A 26,334-nucleotide genomic window follows, 5' to 3' on the forward strand; every position below is an offset into this window, starting at 1 on the left:
CTTCAACCTTTTGTGAAGAAACAATATTCTTTAACTTGAAACCCTTACTTTTCTCAGCTGAAACACATTATTTTAATAAACAGTGAATTTTATGGTTTTAATCCTTTTAATTAAAGCAGTAACTAACTGAACGTTTTAGTAGTAATGTGGCTTGACTTACACCTTGATGCATAAGAACATCTGAACTTTTAATAGAAAATAAAAATCCTTACAAAGAACAGGCATAAGCAACAAATCCACTACACCTCTGCTTAGTATAAAGGTTTTGGATTGGCTTCATATAAGTACACATTCACATGTAATAAGAAATAATAGATCTTTCTAAAATAAAGACACATAAAACTGTAAAATTAGCCTGCAGTAATAGACCCACTTTCCCTATATTATTTTTTATTGTTGTTGCAATGCTTTTTCCCCTCGTTCTTCATTAATTTCCTCTATGTTTCTGAGCAAGACCTGCATATATTTATCTTTGTGTCACTGTAGCTATGAAAAGTGATTACGAAAAAAGGAATACAGTGAAAATGTTTGTAGGCTCAACATTATCATATTTGTTACTGTATATATGGGAAAAGGACTCAAGGGATCTCAGAAACTATACTCTTTGTGCAGAGATCTAGGATGAGCAGAAAGTTTATTTAAAGACCTAAAGCCCTCTAGAGAACTATCAGTTTTTGTATCTGGCAAATAATATTCAAAGGCACTCAAAACTACTAAAACTGTATTCTGTCTTCATATATTGCAATTCTGATTCATGGTAACGAACGGCTGTAAGGATTACAGTATTACATTCCTAGTGCAAGACAATAAAAATCTGTATTAGCCTCTCAAACGTGTCACGATTTATTAGGGCTGTAAATTTTGCCAGTTTACCTGTCCAACTATATTTTTATTGTTTACTCTTAAATGGCATCATGGTCTTTTAGCATTCTGGAAGCAGATGATGTTGAAAGTCTTTGGATAACAAACTGTGGAGAGCATGACAGGAATTTTACAACTAGTGATACTGAAACAAATTTAAAACTCATACAGTGTTTCCAAATGACTACCCAAGAATATAAAATACTGTACACTTTTGTGTAAAATAACAGGGCGTCTGTTGAAGCAAAACCTGTGCAATGATCTACACTTGGAATTTTAATGGGCTTGATTTACCACATCTTCATCTGATCTTACTAAGGAAGGAAAAAAAAAAAAAAAAAGAAAGAAAATGTGTATAACACTAAATGTTAGCTGGCTTTTAGCCTTCTGCTACAGCCTTTTCTAACAAGAGAATGCAGAGAAAGGATAGGGGAATCAGATACAAATTATGCTAGTCAATATCTTTTATATCTCCCAGATGACAGAAGTTTGAAGTACCAACCTTCAAAATGCAATGAAAATAATGTTCTTGTGTTATTTGGTCAGACAAATTACTAAACTACTCTGTGTCAGAAACCAGCATCTAACTGTACTGTTAGACAAAACAGAAAATGAAAAGCCTCATTGCAGAAATAAAAGCTGTGAAACTACAGTTGAGTATAAGAGCACTTCAAATAAGAGACCTATGTCAGGAAACTTTTGCAAATAATATCTATCATAAACCAATTACAGGTAGACGGGTGTTGGTCTATTAACCAGTAATATATCCTTCACACAATAAATATCACCATTTTGACTTAACAGCACGATCTGCACTATCAGAACAGCTAATATACTGAAATTAAACCAGGAACTGAAGAGATGAACTTCGAAAAACAGACCAAATTTTGGTATGTGACTTATTACAATTAAATGGAAGGGAAATAAAGGGATAGCAGATAAATTACTCAACAGTCTGTAGCTCATGCAACACTTGAAACAAAAGTATTATCTTAATACTGCAATGCAATCTTAAAATGCAAAAACAAGTACTTCAGAAATCACTCAGGTTAAATACATTTTGCCATCCCCACATTTTAAATATATCGCATATATATTTAAAGTGGGAGAGGTGGGAACTACTTGACCATCAAATATGACAATAATTTGTTAAATTAATATGTTTCTTATTTAAAGTTGTGCAAATTAAAACATATCTGACACTGATAAGTGGTATTTAATATTAACTGACCACTTCATGCTGTAATACAACTTTGTATTTAACAACTACTCCAAATCTGAAAGCTAAGAATACAATAGGTGTCATTAGGCTTCATTTCTAAACGTCATATAGGAAGAGAGGTATTGACTTTATACAGTCATTGACAATACTTAAGGAGAATGCACAAATATTAATTATTGATGTTGAGAAGTATTTGAAAACAATCTTCTAGTCATCAATTCCACATACACTAGGTAAAAATAATACAGATATTCTAAATGCTTGATCACGAGCTTCAATTTTTTTTCTGCTTGAAATGGGAGCTTTCAATCTATCTTTAATTATTTAATGAGTTATCGCTTCATCTTTCATGCATAATTTCAGTCTTTCTTCAAGAAAGTTTCCTATTAAAACAAACAAAACTCAAAAAAAAGTTTCAATGTAATTACAGAAATAGCTTCAGATGCCCTTTACACTGGGGAAAAGTAATTAAGTCAGAGAACTACTATATTCTCTGACGCATGCCAGACTTCTGCACACAGAAGTCAGACTCCGGAGACTTGCAGGCACATACACCTGCCATTTTCCAGTTGCAGACTGTTGCCCTCCAACAGTCATTAAAGTTGTACAAATTCAGAGTAATAACAGGATCGGTGTGGCTAGCTTTGTCAAGAGGCACCTTCTACCAGCTGCTCAGCTCTGTGAAGTGGGGCATTTTTGATAGCTTTTTTCCTTTGAACCTTCAGTTCTTATGCAGGGGAAAAAAAAAAAATCCGCAAAATTACGGTTGGTAGTTCTGCTGCAAACTTCTTTATGGCCCATGCATTTATTTTCTTTTGCATTAGATAAATTTTATGGAGCATCTACTCAGTGCGCAAAGTGTTTAGAATTGATCTTCCTAGTGACACGCTCCACTGTTTTTATATCCACAATTTTATGTGCACGGCAAATAATTGGTATTCAGACATGTGTTTTCTGGAGCAGAAGTGAAGGCCAGTGTTTTATAATGTAGTTTTTGGTGGCCCCAACATTATACCAAATGTAACTGACTTGATGAGGACACCCGCTAAAGGTTCCCTGTTGCTTTGTGCATAAAATAGGTTTGTTCTTTACCCTGAAACTGCCACCTTCCTCCACGTTTTCCAAAAACAGCCCTTTTCATCAAAAAAAGAGTAAATTTGGGCAAGTCTTTGCCCGAGGTTCAAGTTTCTCCAAACTTGATTCTATGTCAGTTTTAAGTAAATACTTTCCATGATTATCTTAAAGTTGCTTTTAGCCCCTATCTGATGGCCTCAATTTGTTACAATTTTAGATAAATTATATCACAGATAGCTGCATGAGGCATTAAAAAAATCCCCTTTGAAACTGCCATGAAAAACACCACCCCACAAATTGCTGGAAGAGACAGAAAAACAATCAATACTCTGAAGAAAAATCCCTGGCATAGAACAGATTTAATATTCCCTACAGAACCAATTTTTTAGCCAAAATGACTCCAACATACAGTACTCAATACGCAGAAATAATCAAGCCCATTAGACAAAGAAAAGGTACCAATGATGTAAAACAGCCAAAGCCCATCATGTGAAAAAAAAAAACCAACCAAAAATACCCATGAAAACCAAACCAACCCAAAAGAAACAAAAACATCCCCAATACCACACCACCTAAAAAAATTGTTGTTTAAAAACCAGCTAATTATTCAGATAATATATTGAACATACTTTCAGCAGCCAACCTACACCATAAAAGCATAATTAACAACTGAGAAGCCCCCAGCGCACAGACCAACACACAAAGCAAATAATGAAAGAAAACATACAAATACTGATAAAAGTTTGGGTTGTTTTTTTCTTCTTCAGTATGGGAAGGACAGTAAGTGAATCTGTTTCTACAAATTACATCTGAAGTGGTAGTTCACCATTAAAAATTTTAGCAGCAATTCAGGCAGAGTAAAGACAAAAGAAATATCGTTCCGGTTTTCTCTCATTAAACTGAAGTAGCACAGACTTGGGAATAGGTATTTGCACTGCAGACATGAGAACTCAGACATGCTATTGTGTCTTATAATCCCATTTAAACTTATGTGACACATAATATTGGATTATTATTTTCAGTGTCACCAAAATTTTCATTATAAGTAATGTAAGGAGACATAAAACCTATTTTGCAGTCAAAATTTTTGATTTCAAGGCTAGGTCTACTCTGACAAATTACTTGATAGAAGAGCAAGAACATCAGCAGGGTTCACTTGTTTTTATTTTGAACAGAGTAATACTTCACTAGAAGTAGAGGCCCAGCATTTTTATCTTAAACATTCCACCTTCCTGATTCTACTCTGTGCCAAACTCTATTCTGCCAGAAAGTGAATGGCAAACGGAGTATGCTTCTGCACACCAGAAAGTATCAAGTCTTAATATAGGGCTTCCAAAGGGAAAAATGAACAACACAACAGACATCACATTGAAGAACTTAGTTTATCAGTCAGACACACTTTACCTGCACTCAACTTATTTGTACATTACGTTACCATACAGAGACTTCTACATTAATTGGGATAATCATTTTAGCAAAAAACCTGTGAATCAACAACCCAATCACCAGATGTTTAAATTTTCCCCTAATTCAGGATAAATTGAGTTTAGCAAAATGCTGGAGGTTAACCAGTTTTTTCAGAACAGACACTAAAGTGGTAACCTTAAAGTTTTAAAGAACAGGTCAGCCACCTGTGCTATGGCAGCATTGTGAAGTGCGGCACCAGAGTAGCTATGCCCAGTCATGTCATAACCTATTTGTTTAAGTTTAGCTGTTTGACAATAAAGGTTACATTAGCTTCAGAGAGAAAATTGATTCAGTCATATTTCTCCTGAAACACCTGGACAGCAAAAGTTGAGAGTTCTATATTAAGATCTTAAATGAACTCAAAATCTTCTGTCCAGGTTAGCTGGTGACAGATGCTGAAACCATGAAACCTCTAGAAGTAAAAAAGGCAATACACATTCTTAGAGTGGTATTATTAAGGAAGAATGCCAAATTTCTCTTACAAGCCATTGCCTTGCATTTAAGATTGCAGAGAAAAAGCTTCATAACACAATCTGTGAAAATATGCAAAAGCTATTCTGAATGGTTTGACTTTTTCTTTAGTTTGAAATGTTTTGAAGCAGGCAATTCTGAATGATGATCTTTCAGCCCACCATCTCTTTAAAAGATGATTCTTTTTAACTCGGACATTTGGTTTGACAGCACTATCATGACCAGTCTACCGAGTGCTGTATGTTATCAGGAATATAGACTGTGAGCCTGACTGGAATACCAGAATCTTGAAATAACTGATGAAAACATTAAACTGCCCTTCTACCTATCTGCTGAAGACACAGAAGAGCAGTAACATGATTTATGAACACATAAATCACAGAAAATATAGACGGCATTGCTGAATTTAAAAAAAAAAAAATCCCCAAACACTCAAACAATTAAAAAACATCAAACTCTACTATTAGTCTTCCAATTTTTTTATAATTTATGATTTTAGTTCTTACATATTAATATTCAGAAATTTTAAGTGGACAGTGAAACAAGTCCATATTCTCAACCATACAACACACGCACAAGAGATAAGTTACCAACATTTGTATTTTAAACAGAGCTTAAAATGGCAAAAAACACAGAGTCTCCATACAGGAAATAGGTTGATCCAAACTGTACCATATGCACAGAACTTTCATGCCTATGTGAGAACAGGGGCTTATTGTTTCCATGGAAACTTTTTACCTACAGGATCCATCCACAGGGAACAAGACAACACATCCACATCCCTTAGAAAATGGACTTCACTTGGGGATTTTGTAATGTTCTGTGAAAGCAGAAGGAGCAGTGCCACACTTACTTCAGAGGAGAAAAATAAAAGCATAGAAAATTACATCTGGAATCAGAACCAAAGTCAGAGCACTGCAAGTTATCCATCAAATGTAGTCCATCAAATTGTCAAAGAATAGCATTCACAGCTGATAGAGGGAGCAGGAAAAAATACAGCAGAAAAACTTCCATCAAAAATAACTCTACTTTCATGCATTAAATAGTTATCCACGGATCCTGTGAAGAGGACCGTCAGCAAACCAGCACTCAATACTCTCACTGTGGCTCAGGAGGGCCAAACCACACTACCTGCAGGCAAGGGCTACAGTGGGCATTGCTCACTAATGGGACTTGAAACAGATTTCAGGCACAGCATGCAGATAAGGCTGAGCTCACAGCAGCACTGCCCTGTGCATGCTGTGACCTCCTTTCCTCACTGGAGGAGACTGCAGCAGCATTAGAGGGTCTTAACAGGCATTCCTGTCACTGCCCATCTGTAACAGTGAGACAGCACTGTCAGACGGTTCAGGAAAACCAATTCACATTCCCAGCTGTGTCTGAGCTCTTGTACTCAGAGGAAAAGTGGTTAGAAAATTGCAGATACAGAGTTCTTCCAGGCACACAGCGTTCACGGCTACCAAATGAACTCCACTCTGGGCCATGTACACGGCTAACCACAGCACTCCCTAGCTGCCCCCAATATATGACACAGCATACTCAGACATTCTGCTGCCTGCTCCCCAGCACTGCAGGGTTCACTGCCAAAAAGGCAAACACCTACTTCACCAACACAGTGCACTGTTTTCACAAGGTTTGACCAGTTAACTGTCTGCCCTGTGGTAATGCCTACCACTGGAGAAGTCAAGTGATCAGAAGCATTTTGTTTTCCTCTCAAAGAAAGAATGTCTAAAGTAAATGGACTGAATATAGCTAAAACTTAGAAATACTAACGTGGCATTGCTGTCTGACTCTCACCCTCGCTTCATTTTGCTCTTGCACTGAATACTTGACATTTCTATCTTGTACTGAAATGAAGGTTTCTGATTCCTTGCCCAGAAGCACAGGGAGTACTAAGAGGGCGAAGTGTTAGCTGCATCTTTACCCCTCTCAAAACAACAAAGCCATTTTAACAGGCTACTGCAGTAAAGGTGTGAGATGGAAAGGAGTATGAGATGGAAAAGCTTCCCTTTAAGCATCTCCAAGCATGATATTTTAGGAGAAATGACAGTGTGGGGGTTCTCTATTTGAGCTGCCACAAGACAACAAATCTCTGTAATAAGACAAGCATTTCTTTAAAATCAATAAGACATCAGTAACTACTTTAAACTGTTTCAGTATGATGATATTGTAAACACAAGCTATAATCTCAAATACATTTAGTGAGTAAATGGAAAGGATTTCCTTAGGATCACAAATCAGGGGGTTAAGACATACACCTAATCATTCCAGGAGACAGTTTTTCTTATTATTTACACTAAAATAATTAAATCTTTTTTAGTCACAATCCTGTGACTACATAGCTGGACGCACTTGGCTAACAACTGAGATAAATGAAGGCATGGACATGCTAATGACTCAAAAGTTTCATTTCACAACATGGATGGTCCTAAGAAACATATTCTGAACAAGGAAATGCTTCCACCGTCTACACACACTGCTCCTGCTGCCACAATATTAAAAGACAGCGCTGATAGGGAAATGAAGTCCTGAATCTTGTGTAATCAAAGTCTAGGAGAAGAGTTAAAAGATTACTGATACTTCAAAGTAGGCTGAGAGCCATCCTCCATCTTCTTATTAAAGTCAAATTATTCCACCTTGGAATGTAAGACAGCTGATGTTTGTATTCCCACTAAAACCAAGGTTATGCTGTCAAATTACACTCTCCAATACAAGAATCTTACCTTTTTACTGAAAATTAAAAAAAAAAAAAGCCAAAAAAAAAAAAAAAAAAAAAAAAAAAAAAAAAAAAAAAAAACCAAAGCCAAAAAACCTCAAAATAATAAAGTTACAAATGTACGTATAAATAGGAGCTAAGTGATGTGTGAATTTTATGAATTTTTTTTCTAGACACAAGAAAAACCTTCACAGCAGAGGAAAGGTCAGGGGCTGTGACAGACCCCGAGCAATCTCTCTTGTGGTGGAACAATACCTTCATCTCTAAGTGCAGAATTTAGCAGATCTGCAATAACCACCTAATTTTAAAGGACAAGGATCAACAAGCCTCATACAATTTGAGTAGTTCACACACGTGCACACTGCAGAAACTAGAATCATATTTCTAATATGCTTATTACAATTCTCCATAGCCAGGAAGCTTCCAAAGCTGGTGATATGAGCTGAAAGTGTTGTCTCCACTAGATAGAAAATAATCTCTCCCTTTCATGGTAAGATTGAAGAACATTCACAGTGTCTTTGAGAAAGACCCTTAAGTTGGACAAGTGCTCTCTGTGTCAGAGAGGAGAAAAAAAAAAACCCCACAACCATACAAAACTCAGCATTATTTTGTTATGGTTACAAAGGAGAACTAAATATTACTGTCAATAATAACAATTTTGTATTAATAGTAATAATTTTATAGAATTCTATGTGCTGAATACACAGGATTTTAAAATTTCTTGTTCAGATAGCTAGATTCAGATGAAGCGTGAGAAACATATCAGACTAGCATCAGTATTGCAAAGCTGGCAATATATTCAAGAAATCTGAACCACTATTGTACTGTTTCTTAACTAATCAAATAGTTGCCAACAACTAGATTTCAATGCTGAGAGTTGTCTTTAAACAGAACATGATATGGTGGGGTACATGTGACCAGGGAGGCTATTTTTAAAAATTATGACTAGATTCAAAAATACTTCTTTAAAATGAGTCTTAAGACAAAGGCTTTGCTGATGACAAAGTTCTTCCTTCAATAACTTGCATTTGAACTTCACTTGTGACATACCAACCCCCCAGGAGAAATGCATTTCCACCAGGGCAAACAGCTCACAGAGCACTGTTCATAATGGAAATAAGTGTAAAAAGTACCTAGAGTAAATCATCTGTTTTTCAGCTTTCTGAACTGTACCCAGCTCCTGGTACCCTATTCAGCTACCAGGTTTAGACACTACAACATATTCTGCAACCTGTCTCAATTACAGACATGGCTTCAATATAATTCAGGACCCAAGTAAGTCATGACACTAAAGTATGGAAGCTTATAGCTGAAGACAAGAGAAACAACTGTCAATTAAAGATGGAAAACTTTTGTGTTTGTGTTTTTGGTTGGTTGGGGTTTTGCATTTATTTTAAAAAAATATTTAGCAGGAAAATTCTACAATTAATTTTAATATGGAAACTCTTCCTCTGTAAAACCTCAGATTAACTTTTCAGAGAAATCCAAATTAAATTAAATCTGAAGCCTAATATTTTAAACTCAGAGGCATTTTAGAGTAGGAGAGGAAAACTACACACACAAGCCCAATTCAATTTATTGGAACTGGGAATTCCAGAGATAAAAGGAATTATAAAAGCTTTTTTAACGAGACATAGTCAGACTTCAGCAGCAACAAAAGATGTGCCAGCAGATTGTAAGCACTGGCTACAGACAAAGAGGCAGAAGGCTACTGAGACATGGCATCTTGAGCTTCAAATCCTTTTCAGTGGAAAGACCAATTTTAAAATCAATACTGGTATTGGATGCTTAGTCAATACACAGCAAATTGGAGAAATATACTTTTACAGACTTTTCATAAAAAGCCTGACCAAAAAAAAACATAACTGTGCAGCCAGTAGCCTTTGCATAATCTTATCAGGAAAAGCAGCCTATAAAGAATTGCATTATCCTAAAGCATGCTAATAAAAGCACAGCAAGGAATCTCTTATTTTCTTACTGGTAGCACAGTAATGTTTTTATTCACAGAAATATAAAAAAGAAACAATATTTCTAAATAAGTATAACAAACCCAGCGTGTTAACATTTCCCATTTCTCTCACTATCATGAAATTGCTTGTCATAAGCATCACATGGCAGACCAAAATAATAATAGTTCCCAAACAGGGGCCAGAAGACTTACTGATAGGGAACTTAATTTTCTAAAGCATCTTAAAGATAACTAAGCATGCCACAGGCTGATTTATGGATGTCCTTTGGGGGCACTTGAACCATTGATCACAGGAGCAATCTATCATCACAAAAATACAGAAAAATGTCACTAGCAAGTGTCTTAAACTGCAGACACAGTTGGATTTCCATGCAAACACAGCATTGAAGTCCAAACAATGGTCATCTCAAGAAAAGAAGAAATACCATATAATATTAATGATAAACAGGATTAGTGATTTTGTCATAAATTGTGTGTGACATCATGCTCAACATGAGCTTTTACATTAAGAACAACTATGAAGTAAAAGCAATACATGTCAGAGTACATCAGTAATCTGATTCAGAGGCTAGATCTTCCCTTCCCCCCTCTCCTGCCCCCATATCTCTTGCTGAATAAAATTCATACCTCCTAAAAAGACTAATTACATTACTTTGCCAGGCAACTGTCATTGAAAAGAAATATCCCCACCCTTCCTGTAGAAAAACATCCCAGTGTATTTTAGGTAATAAATGACCATACCTGTTTATCTGTTAAGTTCTACCTAAGAAATTTTTAGAATGTGAGATAATCAGCCACTAATCCAAAATCATCTATCTGGCTTACAAACTATTTCATCAATATCCTGCAATTCTAAGACTTTTATTCCTTGCTTTACATGCCTTAAGCCATTTCATTAGTACTGGTATAAGGGAAATTGTCACACATTAGGAGTTACACTATTTTCAACCTGTAATAAAGTGACCAAAGCCACTAAAAAATTTAACTACACTAAACATTATGCCTCCCTATGTAAAAGCAAAAACCAAACCAAACCCAAATAAAACACACACACAATCCCAAAACCAGACAAAAAAACCACAGCAAAACTCAATACATTGTTTGACTTAAAGTTGTAAAGCTATAAAACAACATCAATATGTAAAGCCTTTACCTATTTTCCTTAATTACAGACGTTTCAAGTATCAAATATCTCCGTATGTACTTCACAACCGCCATGAAAATCATTTAACAGAAATCTAAAAGCACTTTCTTTGTAGCATGTAAGAAAGTCTAAGTCTTTAAAAATATTTCATCTATCATTACTTCATTATCATCTACTTAAAATTAAGTAGGTAACAGGTGAGACAACATAGATAAATGTAAAACAATTCATTCCCATCAATAACATTTAGCTACTGCTTCCTCCTTTAAAAAACGTCAAATCCTCCTAAACCACTTACAAGCTTTAAGGCAAACATTAGCAGTTACTCTCCTCTGGTGCTTAAAATAAACATTAGCAGCTAGTCAAAAGTGCCATTCACAAGACCCCTTTGGTTTCAGTCTCAATTCTGACTTGAAGATCTCATGACAAAAAAAAAAAAACGAATGCTCTACACAAAAAATGAACAAAAATAATTTTGAGCAACACTTTTTTTTTTTTCTTTAAGGCACAAACTGTACAGAAAAAACATTAAGTTCAAATCCAATTTACTATACTCCTTCATAAATGCCAAGCATTTCCCAGGTAACATTTAAAGCCTCCAAAATCACAGGTCCTGTTCTGTCTTACTGCTTTTAGGAAGGCAGAACATGAAAACACTGCTGAAGAACAGAGAGGTCCAAAGTTTCCTTCACAGCACACAACTGTGCAGAGTGCAGAACTAAATTTCATGCCAAAGTGCAATAGACAGTGGAGTGAGGACTCCTCCTTGCAATTCATGGCATGCTGTGAAGGAAACTAATAGTTATCATCACCTCTGCCAGAATATTAAGATCAGAGAAACACAGTAGGCATAAGAAGAAAACCATTTACCAGCTATGAGAAAAGAATCAAAATGAAAAATAAAGCAACTATAACACAGCTAATTTCTTAGTTGTTAACTACAGAATATCAAATTTGTAACATCTTTAAGATATTGGGTTAGGGTTTGGGGCAACAGAGTAAGACTTATCACTAAAACAAGTTATACTAGCATATGAATGTGTCCAAAACCCATATTACAAAGATTATTTGGTTGGGGTTCTTTTCTTTTAATCAAAGTCTTGCAAAGTAACCAAATCAAGATTGACTGATGTCTGCCACTGCTTTCTTCATTACTGTTATCTTCTATCTAAATTTTTTACCCTCGGGTAATATGTTAATTTTCCGGTACCATGCATTGAAGACTGCTTAAGCTGAAAAGGTGTAGTATCTACTCATGGCATCAAGGAGCATCTTCTCTACTGTATCACGACAATTTTTGGGTTTCACAAACTTGCTACTACCACTCTACGTGTACAACATTCAAGTCTGGCTTTCCCCAGTAGTCATGGCAGTTTATTCAATGACTCTTGCAAATTCTTGATTAGTATTGGTGTTTTTGCTGATCTTCATTCACCTGCCCTGTCCAATTTTCTCACTGAATGAAGTTTCTTTCTGTATTTTACTTGCTTTAGAATAATAATTCATGCCCATACAAAAGTGTATGTTCATAGCAAAATAATAAAATTATGAGCCAGAGAAGGCATTTCATCTACCATGTTCCTCAGGAATCACATACATTTCTTTTACCTTTTTTATTACAGCAGAGAAAATAAATCAGAAGTTCAAGGTAACTGATGAAATAATATATACATAAAAAATCGGGGTCATATGCCATGACATAAAAAAAACCTTACTAATTATGGAGTCCTGATGGCATAATGTGATCTTTAGGTTACTGACTTAATTCATTTTGAACAGTTCTATTAGTAAACTCCTCTGAAAAGAGCCAAGAGATCTTCTCTGTCACAGAAACCCAATTCCACACTCACTATAAAGTTATGATATTCCTCAAATACAGATGGAATATGAAATAACTACTTAATAAAAAGAAAACAACAAAAAAAAAATAGCCCACATCACGTTGTGAATGCACTTTATACTTAGTCTTCACTCCCGCAGCAAACTTTTCCAACTGCATTATTAAAAGATTAAGAAAGACAGCTTGTACACTTAAATGTTTGGGGCAAAACTAGGAGCATTAATGACTGGTAAGCTTTGCTAAAATCACTGAAGCAAACTAGCAGAAGATTATACCCGTGTATGGAAAGGTAGTGTACAGCTATTGCAACAGGTTATTCACCACCAGCTTCACTGCTTCATTATGGAAAAAGCGTACTTCATCTTTAGGCTACATTCAAAGATGTTCTACAGCTAAATTTGATGTAAAATCCATTGTTATCTACAACTTCTGCTAATTATTGAGACAAATCGCTGTAAAATTGCAGGAATAGCCTGCACTAAAGTTTTTACTCCCACAAAGGGCACTGCATAGAAAGACTGCCTGTAAACACTCCCTGTAACCATTTTTATCACACCTCTACTCCCAATATTGGCCAGAGGTCCACTATGGGCACTTGGGGCTCCAAAGTGATCCTGTACTTAACATCCTTGAGGATAGATGAGTGTTAGGCAATCCTCTATAAATGTTTACAGACACATTAAAACCTACAGATAAAGCATGTGTATGAGCATCTCAAAATCACAGAAAAGCATTACAGAATGAGTCGCATCATTAAGAACCTCAGTTGTGTATGACTTAGGCAGATCTACGAATCACCGTGAACTTGGACACAGTTCATTGCATCCAGCTCTGCAATTAGACAGAAGATGAACTCTTCTTCATAAATTTTAATGCTGTTGTATCAACATAACATAAAATTCTTTAGCAGTAACATGATTTGACATACTCTCCTAACAGTTGTTATCTCTAGCAACTGAAGACCTTTCAGACATTTCCTTTCCATGTCTTCCTGAACCAGCTTGATGCTCTCAGCTAGAAGCCCATTTAACTACTTTATTTAGCTTTCACCGCAAAAAGCTTGCTAATAGAAAGGCAGAGGAAGCAGGTACTTGCAGAAACAGTATCAGAAGACCATAAACCCAGAAGACCCTAACCAACACAAACACTTGAGTACCAGCTAGGGGTGTCCCTTGGTGGGAACTATACCGTGCAGGATTCGCAGGGGTAGACCCCCACCTACATAAGCTTGAGCAATCTCTGTCTAGACAATAAAAAGGCTGGTTCACTACTCCCAAATTACATCCACAAAACAAACATGAACATCATCATACTCTACATAAGTAGCTGTTATGGGGAACAGTCTTTATTGCTTGGGCTGTAGAGTAAGTATTGATCTCCATCAATAGCCTTGGGGAGTTTTTACACTGTATAAATTCCAGCCATAAGTCTTATAGGATAAGCAGAAATTCAAGCAGAATGATTAGTCTCTGATCAGCAGAGAGCAGTTTAGCAAATACATTTCAATGAGTACCATGCACTTTAAGTTTGGTTGGCAGTTTTGTATGGTTGGTGTTGGGTACTTTTTATGGTAAGTTTTGAAGAGAACTTTAGTGAACTTAGTTATCCATGTCATTTTGTTCTCTTCTGATATATAACTTCCACAACATTCACAAAGAAACTGTTGACTGAGACACTGGAGTCTTGCTGAAATGATGCAACCCAGCCCTCACACGGAAAAAAACCCTACAACCATCAAAAAACAAACAAACAAATAAAAACAAACAGGAAAAAAAAAAACCAGAAAAGTGCATGAGATGATTGTCACAACTCAGAATCTCCACACTTCTCCCACCCCTCTACATTAAGTCTCACATTTATCTGACTCCTGTGTGAATATTGCATATATTTTTCAGTTAACTCTAATGATCAAATTGAAACAAGAATGCCAGAGAACAATTCAGGCTGGGTAACATGACATATTTCTGCTTTTCACACCTTGAGCCTTAATACAAAGAAGTTTTCACCTGGACCTGCATCTTTAACCAATTAATGAAAGAATAAAACCAAACAAAAGTTTTCCACTTCAGGACAGAAATCCCAAAACATTATGACTCTTAAGACTGTGCTATCAGTTAACAACTGGAGACTACTCCCAGGGAAGGATGCTACTTACACCAAAGTGCTAAAATGAAAAACAGAATAATCATTTTCAGTGAACTTGTCATACCCAAATATTGAGAAAAAAATGTTATCTTAACTCTAAAATTAAGAAAACCAACGCCTAACAATACTTCTCCACAGTCACATAGACCTGTTATGAATATCAACCATCTGTTGAACTTCACAATTTCCTGAAAACTATGTCGCACAATCCACAAGAAGAAAGACCTCTTTCAGGGATGTAGTTTGTCACAGTCTCTCAGACAATACTTAAAAGACACGATGTTTGTTTTCCCAATAGTTCCTTAGCTTCCATGCAGCAAGACAAAAAGAAAAGCAGAGACAAGAAACATGCCTGTAAAAAGCAGATGTCTACGTTACATACATTTACTGCTATATCTATCAACAGATTAGTTATGTTTTGGGTTTGGAAGTGACGCATTTTTTTACCTGGTCTTGCACAACACAGGTTTATCTATATATAGGAGAAGAAGTTCCTACAGGTAAAAATACCATAAAAAATGCACAGATTTTCTGTATTTCTTTGTATTAACCGTTACTGTGATATGAACCTAAGGTTTCTTCTTAACTGGGAGACAACGGGATATAGTATTTACAGATGAAACAACGCTTCTGTATGTTTACGAATCAAAGTCAAGAGATAAAAACCAAAACATTGATGTCTTTTAAACGGTAAAAAGATTGAGTTATAGAGCTTAAGCCTATAGCCCACGCACATTAGAAAGGCTTTAGTACAGTATTTTTGTTGGTTTTAAACAAAGACGGGAATTTTACTGAAACTATTTTTTCATCCAACCTACTGCAAAGAAACTGCTACTTGACAGCTTATAAGGAACAATGACTGCCGATAGTAGCAGGCTGCACTCATTTAAATGAAAATGTTGAAACCCCCCGATGCCGTTTGCAACCTCCTTCAGTTATTTATTTTACTTTCGAAGCAGGCTCCCTGTCTGTAAGGCCGAGGCGCTGCGCTGCTATCACCGCATCCCCCGCAGCGTGCTCCAGCTGCACCCCCGAGCGCTCCGCAGCGCCCCGGCAACGCCGCATCCCGCTCCGCAGCCAAACCCACCGCCGGCCAAAGGCACGCTCACCCTGTCCGAGCAGCCTGACACCCTCCTCTTACCTCCGCCTCCTTGCTCTTCTCTTTGTTCGTGCCCATTGAACTTCTCCCATTGCTGGCAGTCTCCCGCGCTGGAACTACAGAAATCTGCTGGAGTGGCATTTTTACAGAGCTGCAGGTCGCCAGTACCTGTTTGGATGCCTGATATCTTCACTCCCCCCGAGTAGCCCACCTGTATAATTGTTCATATCCTCTCTTTGCCCAGCTCAGCTCTAAATGAAAAGGGGAGAATATTATTTGAGAAACGGTGTAGCCAGGGTCTTCCACCAAAAGAAAAAATAAAAAGAAAATCAACAAAGCAGAGCAAACCGCGAACGCAAGCGAGACACAGCGAACAAAGAAGTAAGGCACAACAATCCAGGGAGTTCCACATGCTTAGAGCGATGAGTTGCTGCAAGTCTGTGTCCCTGGAGCACCCCCCATACCACTCTCCCCCAAGAGCACAGTGGGAGACAGTTCAATTTCGGTGTTACCTAATAACTGGCATGGAAACCAAGGGAAGCCAGCTCTCCCCGGCCCTCATTAGCAGTCGCTGCCTGCGAACGGCACCGGCGCCCACGTTCGCAGCAGCTGCCACTCGTGCTTTCGCCTCCCATCCGATTCCACGGGAGCCCAGCGAGCACCCCCAGACACCGCCCCGTGCTCGCTAGGTACAGCGGCAGAAGGCTGAAAAGCTTAGTGTCCTATTTTGGAGCCAAAATCTCCTCCTTTAAAAGCACAGGATAGCTCGCTGTGTCCTTCATGCGTCTACAATAATCTGCTTAGGTCAAAGGATCTGCCTTGAAGCGAGGAGTAGCGGTGAGCAAACGAGGTGTAAAAGGGAAGACAAGACTGGGAGGGATTGCAAATGTGCCTTCCTGAGGTTGATAGTAAAAAGTTAACCCTTTGCTGCGCCCGTCTTTTCCCGAGAGTTCCCCAGAAGCCAGCTCAGGAGGGTGAGCCAGAGGCAGACACACAGACCCGGTCTTAGAGCAGTCACACACACTCAGAGTGTCACTCAGGTGAGCTTCTCCCCCCAACAGCTCTCAGTTAACTTCAGCGGAGCAAAACTCCCAGGAAAGCTGTTCCAGCATTTCCCCTCCCCTTAAAATGCAAGGCAACAGAAGAAAGTCCCAGGTGTTGCATTACAAAAATGGATATGAAGAAAGGAAACTCCTATCACTTATAGTTCTCTAAAAAAATTAATTATTCTTGGTAAGTATTAGAAATGACAGCAAAACTGATTTTGATCAGAAATAGTAAAGAAATTATTAGATCAGAAGTCAAAGGCTTTGCTGTATAAATTATTCTGCATAAATAATATGGAAACGAAAAGGAAAAAACATCCCACGCCAAGCACCAACAATGTTTTAATATGCTGTCAATTAAAGAAAAAAATATTACCCAAGCCCTGAAATACATCATCTTTACTTCCAGCTGTACAAAGTGGCACTTAGAATTCTGACAAGAAATAATAGCATTATAAACAGCCTGGATTCCCTTACAAAGCCAGTGGGGAGGATTTAAAATACTGTCGATTCACTACTCCGCTACTTTAGTTACTATTTCCCAGTCTGAGTTAATAGAGCTTACAAGGGACTAGCCTGAGATAAACTGAGATCTGGTTCAGGTCGCCAACCAGGTTTTACATCACTGATTTAAACTAAGGTATATTGACAGGCTATAACAGAAGAGTTTATAAATGTATTAACAAAGAAACATAGCTGTGTTAGGAGTTTAGAGATACTGCAAGACACGTTCATATGTGTACATTTTTATATTTGTAACATATATTCTATAATACCCATAGTCATAGAACAGATAAAAAATAAAATAAAGTCTATTGCCATTTATACAGTTCCTTTTACACATTTTTAGTTATATTTTGCATGCTAATTCAATTTTTAATTTCCAATATTCCAAAATCAGTTTGAATGTAAGTTTAAATAACTTCCAATGTACGTGGGGAAACTCTCCTGAATTTTGAATATAAATAAAGAAAAAAAAGACAAGCTCCAGCTCTAGCAAGACAGTGGTAAATCAAAAGTTTATTCCAGAAATATTCAAAGACAAAAACTGTCATTTACCAGGCTGGTAAAGTTTAACTATTAATCTTAAACTTGATTATAATGTAAAGGAAATTCCTTTTTAGTTCAATAGAACATTTAAAAGCTACAGAAAAACTCTTTTCCTTCCTCTGAGGCACAGCAAGGTTAAAAATTCCTAAACGTGATTCTGCTTTATCATGATAATCACTCACCTCTTTGATAAAAATATTGATAGAAAAGCAGGGGGCTTGTGGATTTAAAATGGAACCTTCCCATAAATGTGCTTTCATGTCCAGTTAATCTTAAAAAAGTCAACCTGCCTTCTGATACTGTGCCAATAATTCTGCATTTGAAATCATATGAATTTGAGATTTAAATCAGAGATTTCTGGGTTAACCAGTAATCTCTTTAATCCCATCTATGTCTGTTTTAGCCAGAATAAAGACCTTACAGGTTGTGATGTGCTTAGTTCTTTTTAAAATTATGCATGGCCCCCTTTTTCCCCCAGAGTGAACCTATAGCATCAACACGTATGTAATGAAACGCCCCAATTCCAAACAAGGGCCATATTTTAACATTAGTTAGGTCTACGCTCGCATTCTGCTTAACTATTTCACTAATTACATTTCTTCACCATGTGGAGACTTCAAATTAATGTGCAATTGCCTTCCCTGTACATATGCTCAACATAGCTCTTCTCAGCCTAAGTGCTAAAAAAGTGGCAAAACAATTAAGTCTCATGCTGCTATAACTAGAAATACAGAGATCACCACTGCTCCATGGTAAGGAAGCTGTTAGAAAATACAGGACATATCCAGATGCACACTGTAAAAGTCAGAGGCAGAGGTATGGTTGGGATAATTTTCACTAAAATTTAGTTTAGTTTTCCATCTCTGCTTTTTCAAGCTTAACATGATAAAATTATAAAACTTAAAACTTCTGCATAGGTGTTAGTACACTTATGATCTCAGAACACCAGAGCACATTTTAAAGAAACTACTATTAATTTCAATTTACAATGTGTTTTTAGCTCCCAGAGTCCCAAAGCTGTAAACAAAGTGATTTTATATACACACACACAACCCTTTCTTTGTTAGAAAATGTATTTACTTCCACTCATCCTCCATGGTGAACAGGCTGTGGTGTCCTATTTAAAGAACGCTAATTTTGGCAAACATACCACCCGAAGAGTTGTAATTTCAGAGCCATGCCTCACCTGAAGGACAGTGTGACAGCTGCTCCATGGAGTATGAAGCTGCTGTGCAAAGCAGCACGATAGGGTTTCAATCTCAGGAAGATAACAATAACCAAAGAGAAGTGGTCACCTGGAGCAGGTGAAAATGACATTGGCAGAGAAAAGCATATCTGTTGGGTGTGCATTAGTAATTGATTCACATTAATATAATTCACAGTTCTTGAAGCAAATAACTACGGAAAAGAGAAGTACCACCCCTCCCTCCTCTTGCTTATTGCTTGAAACCCTACTAATCCCAACTCCGATAAACCAAGGAATCCAAACTTTCAGTCAACCAACACATTTCTCTTAGCTCATACTTCATGAAGAGTACCAGCCAGATCTTGGTGACCACAAAGAAAACTAAAAAGGAATCATTTCCTGGTATCCCACAATGTAGGTCTGCTCCCTAGCTGTGGACTACCCTGTGTTTCTGCTCTCACCTGCAACACATGAAATCTTTTCATCGATTCCCTCCACACATGGCTCCGAGGGTACGGTGTTCTCTTTCACACTCAGGTCACATACATTCTCTGCACAAAACATCCCTAGAGGCACTTCCATAAGAATCTGACAGCAAAAAGGGATTAGAATTATAACCCTACATTCACACACACTATGTTTTTAGTTTAATTTAATAAGGAGCACATTATCTTCGCAGCATACCTATTTACACAAGACTGCTTTTAACTATGAAGACAATCTGATCAGCTATGGTTAATGGTTCAGCCATGGTGGTGATGAAAGTGCCAATGAGAGAATGCAAGACAAATACAATTCTTTTGTAACACAATTGCAAGGAAACAGTGTACTCGTGTACTGGCAGTTCAATGGCAGCTTATATATAACAGTTCTGCTTATATATAATAGTTCTGCCATCACTAACAGAAAAATTTGTACAAGACTCTTGAATTAAAAACAACACAAGTTTACCTGCAAAAATAACACTATCAGAAACAGGTAATTCTAGGTCTTTTTTACTCACATAAAATCATCTTTAGATAAGATGTACTGCAGCTTTTATATGATCTTTCAGCGAAAAGCTACACTGAAGTTTATATATATCTATCATGGACATAAAACACCTAAAAGCTGGTTGTTTGGATTCCACATTATTTGTCAAAAAGACACACTGGCTACAAATACACAATATACAAAAAGGTATAGACATATAGTCTATAGTCCTGAGATTTAGGAATGACTTTCACATTCCTCAGAAATTAAACAGACGAGTTGCAAACACTGTACATGCTATGCTCCCTTTACTGTCTAACAGGAATTCTCTTGTAATCACAATTTAGAGACAAAAGTCTCAACTCTAGAGAAGCTGTGGAAGCAGACAGATACTAGTGCTAGGTAATGATCAGCTGGGATGTGTACAGTCACTTTATCTAGCAGAAGCTCCTAACACTTAAATTAGAAGTGAAACTGGCAGTAGTCTACTGCACAACAAACAGAACTGGTGTAAACCAATCCCTTGGGCCTCCACAGCATCCTGAAGCTGACAATAGAACTAAGTAAAATTTTGAGATAAACAAAAATTTTTTTTAGATTTTCCCCCAAGCCTTAAGCCTACAAGAGCACAAAATGGAATTACAGCAAATATGGAAGACATTTTTAGCCAAATATAAACATTCCAAAGCAGCAAATTTCAGATGGAAATGAGAAAACCTGTTGTTCTCTGCTACCTGAATATGTCCTAAATACTGTTCTGATCTGTGGGCTGGCTTCAAGTGAAGGAGCATCAAGAATGCAAGTTTTCAGCAGAACTCGTGTTCAAGTAAGTGCTTAGCAGAGTAAAAATTTAAAAGTTTTAGAAATAACTTGAGTAAAATTTGCATTCTCCACAAATAAGAATGAATGGCTCTAAGATACCATATAAGCAGTTGTTTTTCTAATGCCACATGAAGTTGGTATAGGCTTGAATGCAGAATGTTACTAGATCCTCAGGGAGGTTTTGGCAGCTTTTTTCCTTGCCTCCTTCAGCACCGCAATTGACTGAACTGCTGAGAAGTACCCCATAATGTAATATGGTGCATTAGAGCAATAAAGATGTATTCAAGGTATTAAGGAAGCAATCAACTGAAAATTTCAAACTAATGTCTTTGGATATTTTTCTACATTGCCATTCACAGGATATTGTGTGTTATTACATGTCATTTCATCAACAGCATTACTAAGCACAGGTAGCCCTCCCTTCCACTGAGAGACTAACAGAAGTCAGTGTGAACACAGAGGAATTTATCTGCCACTTGTATATTCTGTGCAGATATATTTCCTAAGCAGAACATCTAAAAACATTTCTAGAACACCTGAAAATCCAAGGTCACAAAATGGTACAAGTCAAAAAGCAAGTTAAAAATCAAAAAGTAATAGCTGAGACTGAATTAAAATATGACTGGTACCTCAAATAAAAGTCTACCTAGCCAAAACTTAGACTGATGAAAGTGAGATATGAAATGACAGAATGGTGATAAATCAGGTAAGATATTGCCCCCAGCTATTAAAACCAATTATCTTCATTATCTCCCAGAAAAGAGAATTGAAACCAACTGATTTTCACTGCCAAACACGAAGACCTTCACAGATGGCTCCACTGTAGTGTTTGCACTAAGTTTACTTTATTTAAATTAAGCCAAGCATACTATTCTCTCATCACACTACAGTGTCCTCATGAAACAAGGGAAGACTTGCAGAATTCTAAAAACTGCATTTAACTTGAACAGCTCATTTAGAATTTTTGTTTAAATGTAACTAAAACTTATAAAAACTATCAGAAAAAGTAAATTATCAACTTTTAGACAGAATGGGCAGACCATGTATTTAACTAATTTACACTAAAAAAGAACTGAAATTATGCTGGTAAAGCGTCCACTGAAGAAATTACTTACACTACAGTGACACTTAGCTACTCACTACACAGACAGGACTCCTACTATGTTCATTCTAATTTGCAATATCCAATTTGTGTGTATGCCCACAAGTATTGAGGTCCTATGACCTCTGTAGCTCAGGTGTGAGGAACATTTACTTTCATAATGAACACTCAAGTACTCCTCTGCTCACAAATGTTGCTGACCTTCAATAATGTAAGGGCAGTATCATTTCATAACAATATATATATATTTATATATATATAAAATTATGATCCTGCATTTGTAGTGGTGGAAGTAACCTGCATGCCATGCTGCCTAGCTGCTTATTTCCACCAGCACAAAAAATTTAAATGGCATTGTCCATGTGCATCTTCAGAGTAAAAGGTAAATAAAGACATTGCCACACAAAGTATTATTTCCCACTTCCAAATGACATACATGAAAAAGGTATTTAAACAGTTCTCTAACAAAGTGGTTGACAGTCTTTATAATAGAAGCATCAAAATTTACCAAGCAGTGGAATCTACCTGCTTAGTTTTGGGTTAAATGCTGCAAACCTGAATCCATTAACCTTAAAGAGTTTCAGCATTGCTTCATAAGAATGCATTCAAGTTCTTGGCCAACTTTCAAAGCTGTCAGTCAGCACAGGAGGGTGGGGGCACAATCCTGGAAGACCTGGACAACATTCTAGAAGAGAGCATGAGAAACAGGATGTTCAATAGTATAAGCAACCCAGTTACAGCACTAGGCTGGAAAAAGAAACTGGGCAGCAGCCAGGAGCATAGACTGATATAAGGATCAGCATATTCCTTTATGAAAGGATAACTGGAAAATGCTAGTTATCATCAGCTGCAAAAATGTAAACTTAGTCCCAGGGTGCACCAACTAAGTTATTTACAATTCTTCTTAGTCCTGAACAAAGTACACCAAAAATTTCTTCAAATATTAGACTTGTTTAATTCTCGTAGTCTGATCACCAACATCAAAGAGATTGTGAACTTGAAAACAGTAGGAAACTGTTCCAAAAAACCTGCATAAAAGAAAATTATTTGTTAACCAGCCTGCTTCTGTTACTAGCCACATTTAATTATACTGGAAGACCAAGATTATTTATTTTTAATGCAGATATTCAGGTACATAAGTTTTACGCTATGAACTGTGTTCTCAATTGTTATTTGATGAAGAAAACAAGACCGATGAACAATTTGTGATGCAAACATAACAGGTCCATTTGTCTGAATATTGAAAGTCTCCAGACTTTCAAATTAGAGATTTGCTATGCTTGCTAAGCATTGTTTGTTTTGTGAATCTCAGCTGCTAGAATGTTTAAGGAACATGAAAAAATGTAATACATAATTTAAACAAGCAAATGAACATTCATTCAAACCACTTTTTAAAAGATATTTCTTGTCAACTTCCTACAGGTGTCTATCCTTGATCACACTCTATTTTTCACTTTATTTCACATGGCTATCTGATCACCTTATAAACACTATTTCCCTCTGAATCTCATCTGCTGTGACCCCTTTCTCCTTCTCCAAGCAAAATTCTATCTTTGTCTAAACAGTCATATTCTAAAAGCTGTAATTTCTCTAGTTTTTGAATATTTAATTCTGTAACCTGCTTTACTGACAATAGCTTAATAAAAAATCTTCTATATTGAATAAATTTTTAACCTTATGTCAATTTGCACACTGTTTGGTTTCAAAACTTCTCCCACTTCAGATAGAGGAGGGCTCAATGCCAGTATAATAAGGATGCCATTAAAGTCCAACAGCATGGAATTAAAAAGTATCTGTAGAAACTAACATTACAGAGGTGGAAAATTCATTTTAAATCTGCCAGGGGTTTTGACTCAAATTCCCCTGGCTTCTTAATTTTAGAGAAGACTACAAAAAGTGAGATTATGCTTCTCTTTAGTGCTATGAAGTAGCTTAAATTAATTCTAATACCAAGATTCATTTTAACTCATATTGTAGTTCATCTACAGGATTAACCCACTTTAAAACTACAGATTTCAAATTCCTCAGTCATTTCCTTTAGAGTATCACAGAATGGGTCAGGTCTGAGGGGACCACAGTGCATCATCTAGTTCAACCTTCCTGCTCAAGCAGGGTCATCAGCACATGTCCAGACAGTTCCTGAGTATCTTCACTGAGGAGACTCCACACCTTCTCTGAGCAACCTGTTCCAGTCAGTCACACAGTAAAGTTCTTCCTCATGTTCAGGTGGAACTTTCTGTGCATCAGTTTCTGCATATTGCCTCTAGTCCTATTGTTCAGCACCACCGACCAGAGCCTGGCTCCACTCCCTTGTCACCCTCCCCTTCAGACACTGACAGACATTGATGAGCTCCCCTCTCAGTTCTCTTTTTGAGGCTGAACAGGCCCAGCTCCCTTAGGCTTTTCCTCATGAGAGATGCTCCAGGCCCTTCATCATCTTTGTTGATTTACCCCTAGTGAATCCATGCTGACTACTCTTGACCACCTCCTTTTCCTCCACGTGGGTAGGGACAGCCCCCAGGATGAGCCATTCTATCACGTTATCAGAGTCTGAGGTGAGGCTGACTGACCAGTAGTTCCTCGGATCCTCCTTCTTGCCCTCTTGGAAGACTGGGGTGACATCTTTTTTTCTAGTCCTCAGGCACCTCTCCTCATCACCGAGACCTTTCAAAGATGATCAAGAGCAGTCTAGCTATGTTGTCCGATTCTCTCAGCATTCACAGCTGCATACCATCAGGGCCCATGGACTTGTGGATGTCATGTTTTCAGCACTAGGTGTTCTCTAACCCACCCCCCCCCTTGACTAAGGGAAAAATCCTTCTTACAACATTCCTTTATCCTGGTCTCCCCGAGTTGGAGATTCCTGAGGGCTGGTCTTGCCAGTGAAGACCCGTGGAAAGGTGGCATTCTGTAACTCAGCTTCCTCAGTGTCCTCTGTTATCAGAGTCCCACCCCCCATTTAGTAACAAAGCCCACATTACCCTTATTTTTCTTTTTATTATTGATGGATTTGAAGAAGCCCTTTTTGCCTTCCTTGACATCCCTGGCCAGATTTAATTTCAGATGGGCCTTGACAGTCCTTGTCTCATATCTACTTTGACAACCTGTCTATCTTCATTCAAGAAGCCTGATCCTGTTTCCATTGCTTGTGTGTTTCCTGCTTAGGTTTGAGAAAGGACAGGAGTTATTCATCCACACAGATCTCTTTTCACTTATGCCTTATTTATTGCTCATTGGGATGCATCATTCCTGAGCCTAGAGGAAGCAATCCTTGAATATCAACCAACTCTGTTAGACTCCACTTCCCTGCACAGCCTGTTCCCATGGGGTACTTCCAAAAGTATCCCTTCAGAGGCCAAAATCTGCTCTCCTGAAGCCCATGTTTGTAATCTTACTCGCTATTCCACTTCCTCCTTGCTGACAGCGAACTCCACAATGTCATGGTCCAAATATTTTGGTTTAATATCCAAATATTTCCTAAGTTTAAGAATAAGCACTACTGCAAGTGGGTGACACTGCTAAACTACTGCCATCCACCTATTGCGCGATTTTGACTTAGAAGGAAGTAATTTGGTTATATTTGCTTACTGTGTTACCCAGTAGCTCTTTATTTATTCTGCTAACAAATTGAACCTCCTGTGAATTTAAGTGGTTTTGTTTCATTCTGTAAGAAAATTATTGATGTTTTTCAATTAAAGTGTAAGCCCAGAAGGAACTGATGCCCGACTGATACCTGGGGTCAGCAGCCTTGTTTGCTTGGGTAAACAGCTATGAAGGAAAGAACAGAACCTCAATGTAAATGAGCCACCAGAGGGAGCTCATCCAGCCTGCTGAGTATAATAGAACTATATTGACATTGGCAAAAGCTAATTAAACATTTTCACAGGGGTCACTGACTGAGTTCAACACAAAGCACATTCCCTGGCTGAAACTTTACATGCCTGAGAAGCTAATGAAATCAGAAAACGTTATTTCTTTAACAACCATGGAATGTATTTCTGATTAAATAAAGGTAATTACGTTTAGAAATATTTGATACAGCATTCTTCTAAACAAGCACAAGACTTTTCTTCATCCGTCTTTATTTTTCCAGATAACGAATTTCAAAGTCTTATTAAGCTACAAGACAAAAAATTAACTTCGTAATT

General features: G+C 37.3%; 1 protein-coding gene across 16 annotated transcripts in view; it reads right to left on the reverse strand.

Moving 5' to 3' along the window:
* The window catches only part of MARCHF1 (membrane associated ring-CH-type finger 1), a 225,780-nt gene that overhangs the window by 109,699 nt on the left and 89,747 nt on the right, over positions 1-26,334 (reverse strand). For 8 of the 16 annotated variants that reach the window (XR_005700791.2, XM_040064190.2, XM_040064194.2 and 5 more), the window contains exons 3-4: positions 16,220-16,259; positions 16,051-16,134 (exon numbers count right to left, since the gene is read on the reverse strand). The exons of 3 other annotated variants lie outside the window; for them this stretch is intronic. Coding sequence is in view for 12 of the 13 variants with exons in the window: in XM_040064190.2 (XP_039920124.1) it covers positions 16,051-16,134; positions 16,220-16,235 (100 nt within the window). In the remaining variant the exon portion in view is untranslated. Of the gene's footprint in view, positions 1-16,050; positions 16,260-19,290; positions 19,400-19,751; positions 19,857-26,334 lie in introns of those variants that run through there. 5 more of the 16 variants (XM_040064203.2, XM_040064196.2, XM_058420616.1 and 2 more) reach the window with 4 other exon arrangements.

The sequence above is a fragment of the Hirundo rustica genome, chromosome 5 (genome assembly GCF_015227805.2).
Source record: "Hirundo rustica isolate bHirRus1 chromosome 5, bHirRus1.pri.v3, whole genome shotgun sequence".
Taxonomy (NCBI): domain Eukaryota; kingdom Metazoa; phylum Chordata; class Aves; order Passeriformes; family Hirundinidae; genus Hirundo; species Hirundo rustica.